This window comes from Buceros rhinoceros, unplaced genomic scaffold, assembly GCF_000710305.1.
Source record: "Buceros rhinoceros silvestris isolate BGI_N320 unplaced genomic scaffold, ASM71030v1 scaffold3708, whole genome shotgun sequence".
In the NCBI taxonomy this organism is placed as follows: Eukaryota; Metazoa; Chordata; class Aves; order Bucerotiformes; family Bucerotidae; genus Buceros; species Buceros rhinoceros.
This window is the reverse complement of record NW_010428425.1, coordinates 12,140-21,273: the sequence shown is the minus strand read 5'-3', so window position 1 is coordinate 21,273 and position 9,134 is coordinate 12,140. Positions and strand designations below refer to the sequence as shown.

General features: G+C 49.9%; 1 protein-coding gene across 1 annotated transcript in view; it reads left to right on the top strand.

The window, feature by feature from the left end:
• The window catches only part of LOC104498828 (chromosome unknown open reading frame, human C1orf95), a gene marked incomplete at its 5' end in the record, with an annotated part of 9,437 nt that extends 1,986 nt beyond the window's left edge, over positions 1-7,451 (top strand). The window contains 2 exons of the mRNA XM_010142251.1: positions 4,315-4,323; positions 7,311-7,451. Coding sequence (XP_010140553.1) covers positions 4,315-4,323; positions 7,311-7,345 — 44 coding nt within the window. The remainder of the gene's footprint in view (positions 1-4,314; positions 4,324-7,310) is intronic.
• Between the last annotated feature and the right edge of the window lie 1,683 nt (positions 7,452-9,134).

Genomic DNA, 9,134 nt, shown 5'->3' with positions numbered 1-9,134 from the left:
CAAATTACCTGCAGAGCAGGGGTAGCCCAAGTTATTTCTGAGGGCAAGTTGTGAATCGATGTACATCTGTGATGTGTCTTTAAGAACCTGCCTAATTTGTGTGTAATCCCATAATTACGTGTTCATAATCATACACTTCTGCTGTTCCTCTGCTGGGCAACCTCCGTGTGTGGTTCACTGTCTGGCAGGACCCAGGTCTGCAGTTGGGAGAGGCAGGAAAGCATCTGTCCACATAAAGAGCTACAGCTGAAACCGTGACTTGCTTTTCTGTATAGCCCTGTTCAGGTATGTCCTCCAGGTAGAGGGGCTGGGGCTCAGGAGGGTCTTACTGGTTTTCCAGTTTGGTTGCTGGGGAAAACCATGCAGCTTGGAAGTATTGTCCTGAAGCTGCTCCCTGCTGGACCCCAGCAGTTTGGGAGGCAGAGGGTGGATAAACAGCATGTGGTGGAGTTGCTCAGGCCAAGAGGTCCCCGATCACATCAACAGTATTTCATCCTGGCCCCTCTGGTGACAGTAGAGAAGGGTAAGAGGAGTCAACGTGTCTTATGTTAACCAGCTATGTATCAGTCTGACAAGTTGCAGCCCTTGGCAGTTTATTGCTGTCTCATTAAATAGCTGGGTTTTAGGTTTGCTTAGCATGCAGAGGAAATGATGGCTAAATAAAGCAGCTCTTGGTTGATGGAGAATAAAAGAAAAAACCCATTTTTTCAATCAAAACAAAGAAGTGATCAAACAGCCCTGTCAGACCCAAAACAGTTTGTTTTTTCATATTTTGTTTTCGTGTTAAAAAAAAAGTAGTAACTTAAAAAGGAAGTAGTTTCAAATGCAAGAAACAAGACATTTCATTAAAAAAAAAAATGCCGGGAAATAGCATTTTGTATGTGTGCAAACAATGCACTGGGCAAAAATTGTACACTGTTGCAGCTTGAATCTGCATGCAAGTGGGAAATAGTTAAAAAAATATAAACCTACTGCCCACCTCTGGTCTTCCTTGCCTTGAAATGGCTGATGCCACGCTGGCTTGTGAAGGTGCCATAGGATTTTGTTGTGCTAGAGGCAGGACACAGCCGGTGGTGTGTACGCTGATGGGGGCTAGCGGGGAGGAGGAGGGTGGGAGGCACCCTGGGCTCGGGGGTTCTGGACTGGCTTTCCCTGAGCGCTGAGTGCCTCACTCCCTGGATGAGGACCTGCCTGTTTATTAGCTGGTGGAGAGCTCGGTGGGAGTTCAGGGGACTCGTTCTGGTTCTTCGTCTTCTGGTGCTAATTCTCAGCCATTAAAAAGGAGAGGCTGCTCCGAGGGCAGAGCCTTGGGGATAATGTCATCCTGTCTCTAATGAGGGGAAGAGAAGAAGAATTACAGGCCAATCAGGTATACTTCAGTTCCGGGAAGAAGAAGTCAAACAAGTGACTTGCATGCATTTAGAAAATAAAAAGTAACAAAGTCAACCCGAGTTTGCCCAGAACAAGCAGAGCCAGGCTGGCTCGATGCCCTTCTGTGGCAGAGGGTTCATTTTGTGAGTGGTGGTGGCGGTCAGCCATCCCTCCTGACTTTCAGACACTGACACCATCTCACACATCATTCCTACCAGCAAGCCAGGGAGACGTGGCCGAGGTGAAAATGTACTTGAGAACTTCTCTAAATGCACTTTCCTGAACTAGAAAGACATAAGGAGAGGTGTGTTGAAAGGTCCCTCCTGAAGCCAGCTCCGTTCAGTATTTTCATTCATGGCTGGATGATGGACCACAGAAGGGGCTTACCAGCCCTGCATCACCGCTGGCTGCGAGGACAGCAGGCACAGCGAGGGCAGTGTCCACGTTCAAGCAAATCAAAGAAATGGTCTGAAAAAAATAAATGCTACTCAGTAGGGACAAGCCCAAGACACTGAGGAAGGATTAATCAACTGCATAAATACACGCTAGGGAACAACTTGTTCTTGAGAGAAGGATGTGGTGGCTGCAGTGAGTCACAGGCTGCACAGGAGTACATTGCTGTGGAGGGAACAAACACTGCCCAGGCAGGTAGGAGCAGAGCCTGTAGGACATTAACAGGTTCCCTTTCTCGCCACACGTAAAGCTGCGGCGAGGCTTGTGGCCAGCTTTGGAGCTGTACTTCATGTGGACAACCTGGAGAGAGTCCAGAGGACTGTGAGACAGCAAGCACTGAGAAGGTTCAGCGGGCTAGTGAACATGAGGAGGCAGTAGTTCAGCTTAAGACAGATTTAAGTAACAGCAGGAAAGATCTGTGTGAAATTTAGGAGACCTTTTCCCTCCAGTAAGGTAAAAGGGATGAAGAGGTGGCGTGGCACTATCTGCCCTCACTGCCACTGGAAGACCTCAAGAGTGGGTAGACCCAAGTCTATCAGGAGCAAAGTGGGACACAGGAAGAGACCAAGTGACCTCAGGGGGGGTCCCCTCTTCTCCTTTAAGGTGCCCTTTAGCAGGGTGTATCCCAGAAGGAAGATTAATTGAGTGCAGTTTTGCCGTCACGCTTAATTACTTTTGGCAGCACAGTGGCACGGGGCATTTTCTCCGCTAATTTAAATGGATTGCCAGCTGGCCCCATTAAACACCACAGCTATCTTCTTTAAGCAGCCATATGGCTTTGGGAGCCGTCCTTCGCTTTACCTGCTGTCTGAAAGCAAAGGTAGATGAAAAGGAAACACGTCTTTTAAAAAATAATCTGGATTCTCCCTACAATTCTGTTCCTACAAATCTTCAGCTGTCCTTGGCGGTGGTTGGGCAGTACTGCCACACCGTACTCTCCTCAAACCCCTCGTCCCAGCTGCGGGGACAAGGCATGGAGCTGCGGCAAACCAGAACTAATTAGCTGGCCAAGGCCAGCTGGAAAATGAGCCTCCTAAGGCTTTCCGGGCAACTTTCCCTCTGCTCAAGGCACACCTTGTCCCCAGCCCACATCTTCATTAGCGACATTGTGCAGAATCAACACAGAGAAACAGCCTTTCCAGGAACTCCCTCGCTGCTCGGAGCTCGTTGTAAAAGGTTTTGTACCATTTCTTGACAAATACCACAGAAATCAGTGTGTCACTGAGGTGACACAGGGGACAGAAGTAAAGGAATGTTTGTCCAGGAGTTGTTTCACCTCTAAAAACCGCAGCCAAGAAGATAAACCTGTTTCTCGCTCAGCTTCTGTTCTCTGAATTAACAACTTGCGAGGCTGCCCCTGTGAACAAGCGAAGGCTCCTTCTCTTGTGGTTTCACAGGACGGGGACTCCTGGTGTCTGCAGTGGGCAGCTCACTCTCAGGGACTGACTGCCAGCCAGCAGTAAGAAATTACCTGTAATCACGCTGTCCGCTTGTCACTCCTTTACTAATTACAGCGCTCAGAGCTTGCCAGAAGCAGCAGCAGCTGACTGCATGGTTACGGTACGCGCAGGCTCCGGGGGACCTTGGAAAGCATCTCAGAGCCTCTCTCCTCCGCAGGCCCCTGCTAGGGCAGGTAACGCAGCTGCCCTGGGAAGGAAAGGGAGCAGAAAGCGCTTGAGAGAGACTTGGGGAACATCAACATCCTAAACAGCTGGTAACACTTCATGAGATGAAGGAAATTCCAAGGACAAAGTGCCTGCTTAGACCTCTTGTGTTTTTGGTTTGGTTTTTTTTTTTAATCTGAATAGAGCTGTCCCCCAAACTATGCCTGAGGAGAGTAGTTAAAACACCCCTTTTTGCACTTTCCTACCAAATGCTGCGGTAGAGTAAGTTTGTAAGATACTGTAGGAATGTTAAACACCACCGGGATTGCAGCACCCAGCCAGGCTGAGGCACACCACAGATGTCAGTTAGCTGTGGGCACAAGCCAACTCAGCAGCAAAGCTGTCAAAAAGCCATCGGGTGTAGTTTTCCCTGCGCTGGGACCGTGAACAACTTGCCATGTGCTGTCCAGTACGCTGTGATGTCTTGTTTGCCACCTTCCTGCAGCAGTTCCCCTCTGGCTAAGCCTGTGGAATGGCAGTGTCACAGAGGAAAGTATTTGCGGGAGCATTGCTCAGAGGTGTTGGTCCATCCAGCCTGCCCCGCTTGGGGCCGATGAGCTGGAAGACAGATGAGGATTCCCCCATCCTCTATAAACAAGAGATCCAGCCAAATGAAACAATCCACTTCAAGTTCAAGGATTTTAAATAGTGTTTAGCCCTGGTGCGAATGTCTGATGGTAGAGCAGCTGTCCTCTGTTTACTCTGCGGGCCCAATTTATTTGTTCTTTTCTGGTTCTCCATGTGTTCTGGATATATTGTCTACAGTTACATTTCTCCCTCTCTCTTTCTTTCATGTTCCTTTGCCTCCTTTTGTTCACCATCAAAGTTTCACAAGGTAAGTTTGTTTCTGCTCTTCCTCTTCCTCCTCCTCATACCCCATGGCAGCTTCCCATGGAGAACAGCGAGCACTTGGCTGGGCGAGCTCTTTGGGACTCCCTTGGGCTGGCACTGCCCACTTCCAGCCCGGGGCAGCCGTGTGCCTGTGTGTGCGTGTGTCCACCTGTCTCTGTGTCTGTCCTGTGACCACACAGGTGTTCTCCACCCGTTGTCAAAATGCCCCTCAGGCTGCCCTAAGGGCACCCCCGGGGCAGGGCAGGGAGGCATTTCAGCCTTGAGAGCATCTGGAGGCCACCCCCGGCATGAACCCAGTCCCAGTAGGACAGCTTGTGCACAGACTGGTTTCTTCTTGTCTGAATCGTACTTCCAATATTTTACAGAAGAAATGCAATTTCAAGAAACTTGATTAAATCAGTGATTTTGTGCAGAGACCAACTCAATCTTGATCCCAGCGCTGTCTGCGTTACAGAGCTGCGTTGTAACCGTATTGCAGATGGACTGACATAAAGCTGCTTCGTACAGAATAGCGATTCCTACACAAGAAATGCAGAAACTATTTTCAGTTATACACTATTTAATAAGTTAATTCTGAAGCATCTTAGTAAATAAGTTTAGCATAGGACAGGTCATCTTTTGGCTTTTTTTGGTCACGTAAAGAGAGATACAGGCTCGGCCACTGTAACTGGCTTCCAGCCAGCTTCAAAACTGATAGCACGACTGGAAAGATTTCTATTATATCTTAACAAAAGGCATGGCTACAAAAACAAGTTACTGTAGGTATAACCTAGCTTGCTTCCTTTTCCTAAGGATTTATGGTATGCCCCAGCTCTCTGGTCCCTGTTGTTGGGTTTGGTTTTTTTTTAACCATGCTCCCTAAACAAATTAAACTGATGTCATAGACAAGCCCATACTAGATGTTTCTAACCAGCACATCTTGCCTTCAGAGCTGACTCACACTTAGAACATAAATGCATAAGAAATCATCATTTTTCCCCCTAGAAAAAGCTGTTTGAAAGAGGTAAGAGTCTTTCTGTTCGGCTCCACATGATGGGCAGCAGTGTGGTGCCAGGTAATATGTGCTGATAAGTGTCATTAATCTCGTCTATTCCTTGTGCTTATTTAGCAGCAGGAGATCCAGACAGCCAAGGCTGGGTGGATGCATAGATTTTTCCAAAGTGCAGCAAAGTTCATTTGCTGGGGCCAGTTCTTAGTTCGTCAGAAAGTCTCTTAAAGATAGGAATTGTGGCACCTGCTGGTATTTTGTGTGCAGCTTTAAGGGACTTACAAAAGCCTGACATAAGGGTAGCGAAGAACTACTAAAAAGCATCAGTGGAAAAGTGTTTGAAGAGTTAAGCATTATTCTGAGATGTGAAATTTTAGACTCATTTAAAATTCAAAATATAAAAATGACAGGCTACTTACGTTATTTAAACAAAGGAAAAAAACCTCCTGATTTTTAAAAGGTTTCTGGTTGAAAGCTCTCCACTATTGCAGGCAGTGCCAGTAGGGGCAGTTTGGTTTCTGCTTTACAAAGGAAATCGTTGGCATTGGTACTATCTTAATAACAATTCCAGCTTCTCTTAAAAAGAAAGCAGGTAAAGCTTCTGGTGCAGTCACCTAAGGAAGTGTTTCAAAAAAAACCAACACATTTTTTTTGAGCTGCGGGTGCTCTCCTATTGCCCTTCCCTGCCCTGCCCCCAGGGGAAGGATCCCTCCCCTATGGGATTTGCAGCCTACGTATGGGACAGCAAGTCAAGTGGGGCCCCTGTCCCCCAAGGAGATGTGAAAAGGATGCGAAACAGGCTTCTTTAGCCCTTCCGGCATCCACATGGCTTCAGCGCGGTGGGCACCCATGGCCAAGCGAGAGCCAACACAGAGCCCCCAAGGGCTTTGCTGCCTTGGGCGGGAGGTGCGTTAGACACCGTGGCCAGGGGAGGAGGAGAAGGGGTGGAGGAGGAGGGATCCTCCAGTTTTCCAGTGCAGTTGGGTTTGCTGAAAAGGCCAATGCGGGATAGGCAAGACTGGTTGCAAAGAGTAAAGCCCTTCCCAAATCTTTGTCCGCGAAGCCAAGCCATGATGATGATGATGATGATGGGTTTGCTGCTGGAAAACTGTTTTCTCCAGTCGTACCAGACAGCTGCTGTGCCCTGACAGGAGCTCCTGTCATTCTGCTGGGCTGGAGCAAAGCAAGTGCATAACAGAGCAGTGAGAACATCATTAGGGAAAGGGCCTACGGAGGCATCTCAAGGTCTGTATTTGAACTCTGACACGTCAGCCTGTGGTTAAAGGCGCCTGTCTCCCTTCTCCGAGAGGCATTTGTTCACCTCTGCAAACTGCAGTGCAAATCAGTTGCTGCTGGAGAGTTCTGTTAGCAAAAGCCAGCATGAGAATGAAAAGTTGGATAGATGAAACCAGCCTCCTCCTACCCGGCAGTCCTCCGGAAGGACGAGGTTCGGACGTAGATCCCAAGTAGAGACATGAGTGTGTCGGGTGCGCAGCCAGCAAGCCTGGGAACAGCGGTACCTCTGGAGCAGAATATAAGGGCAACACTTCCCCTACCCTGCAGAAAAGCATGCGCCAATACAAGGTAATTTCAGCAGAAAACACCATTTCTGAAAGGTTTTAGGTCTAGGGCTGTACTGGAATTGGTGACTACTGCGCCTTTATAACCGCTCCAAGCAGATGTGCCTCTGCCCACACCAAAGCCAGTGCTAGGCAGGCACCGCAGTGGCCAGGCTGGCCATCAGCAGCTGCAACCCCATGCCCAGGAAGGTGATTACACAGGACTAAAGCAAGGCAGGGTGGCTCGCTGGGCTAAGCCTGCCCTGGGGCAGCCTGGCCGTGAGGTGGGACACAGCAGCCCCCCTACTCTCCCATGTGGTTTGCCACTCCTATTAAACCAGGCTTATGGCTCGCTTGAGCCTCGCCGAGGGTCCTCATTAGGAATTAACACTAATCATGTTCCCTTCCCCTCCCTCCTCACAGGCTACAAGGAACAGGGGATCCCACAGCAGCTGTAGTGGCTGGGACAAGTATGGTCAGAGAAACACGGCGAGAGATTTCCTTTGGCAGCTGTGGGCCATGGACCTTTTCATTACCCTTTGTCTTTCTTCTTCTTCCTTTTGTTTTGTTTCCTTCTGTCTGAACCCGGTTCACCTGCCCATCCAGCGGAGCGGAGGTGCAGAGCAGCTGGCGGAGACTTGCATTGATCCTGTTGCGGAGTGGAGATGGGGCAAGCACGGCGTGGGTTAGGACTGGTCCCGACCAGCACATGGTGGGTGGCCGATGAGGAGGAGGAGGGTGCTGGGAGAAGGAGACACCCCTGGCGAAGGTGGCACCTGGGCAGGCAGCTGAGCCGGGGGAGTGGAAGATGCTTCTTTCTCTCTCCTCCCAGGGGGAAGTAGCTGAAGACATTTTGCCTCCTTTTTACACTCACCATTAAAGGAAAGTGGCTGTGAACGTCAAATGCCAAGGAGCTATTAATAGATATATGTACAGTATGTAAAAGCAAACCAGTGGTACTTTTTTCCCCCCACCCTGAGAGTCCACCCTTGACTGCTTCACAGTAGTGGAGGGCTCAGCCCAGCCTTCTCTGCTGTCGGTGTGTATGTGATGCTCAATGAAGCTCTGTCCTTGCAGATGTCTTGAGAAATGTGCTTGCTGTAAATTGTATTGTACTGCTGAACTGACTGGGGCTGTCCCCTGCTTCCATCTGCTGGCACCGTGCGAAGACCAGACCACCTGCCAGCCCCTGGGGAGGCTTTCTCTAACAAGGGACCCGTGCCCTGCAGCTCCTTGCCTCTAAGGTGGCAGGTGCAGCCACATGCAGCCAAAAGCTTCTAGAGTAAAACAACATTGGGAGAGCCCCCAAAAAAGAGAGACTTTTCTTCCCCTCCCCCTGAAAGGGACTTGCTGGCAGTGTCTCCGTGCTTTGGAAATGGATCCCCTTACAGCGTGGTGTGTGCTCCCAGATGAAGCAGCATCCCTGCTCCACTTCCCTGAGGTAAGTGCCCAAAGTTCAAGGATCGTGACCTGGTGGTGACCAGGTGCTCTGTAGCAGTCATGGTCGGAAGGCCCATGACCAAATGGGGTAGAGCTGTGGGTTTTGTGGTTTGAACACAAGACACGTAGGAGCTAAACTGGGCATCCAGACAGAGTGACCCTTCTGATCTTGGCCGGTCTTTCAGCAGGGTGAGAGGAGCTCAGCCAGAAGGGAGACGGTGGCAGCACGTGACTGCTTTTCCACTCCTAAAAGGTGGCAGGAGGAGCCCTGCAAAAGAAGGCAAAATTGGGCTGCCACTCTCACCCTCCCAGCAAGAGGAGCTTCACACAAAACCGCTGCCAAAATTGGAAGCCACTTGAGTGTGACGGAGCTGAGAGCTGCTTCCAGCCCATCACTCCTGCAGTGAAGCAGCCGATGGGCAAGGGGATGGCAGCAAACCCTGCTGCCCTACAAGCTCTTGGCCTCTCCTAGCACGATGGTTTGCTTTTAAGGCAGGTTTTCAACTTCCACACAGAGCAGATCCTGTTAGTTAAAATTCCTTCTTTGTAAAGAGAGCTGAGGTGTTAAACAGCAAGTGTCCCCGAGAGCGCTTGACCCCCCTTGCCTGACGATCTGCAGTCAGGAAGCACAGAGCAGCTGGCTGTTCTCCGTGGGCTGTGTATTTAACCCTGAGAGGCTTTGCGGGGGTATGACAAGCAGGACAGCTGCCTGCCAAGGGTGGAGGAGAGCCCTGCGCTGGGCAGGCACCTGTTGGTGTTCCCCCCAGTTTGCTGGTGGGATAGGAAGCTCCTTTAGCATTCACATCA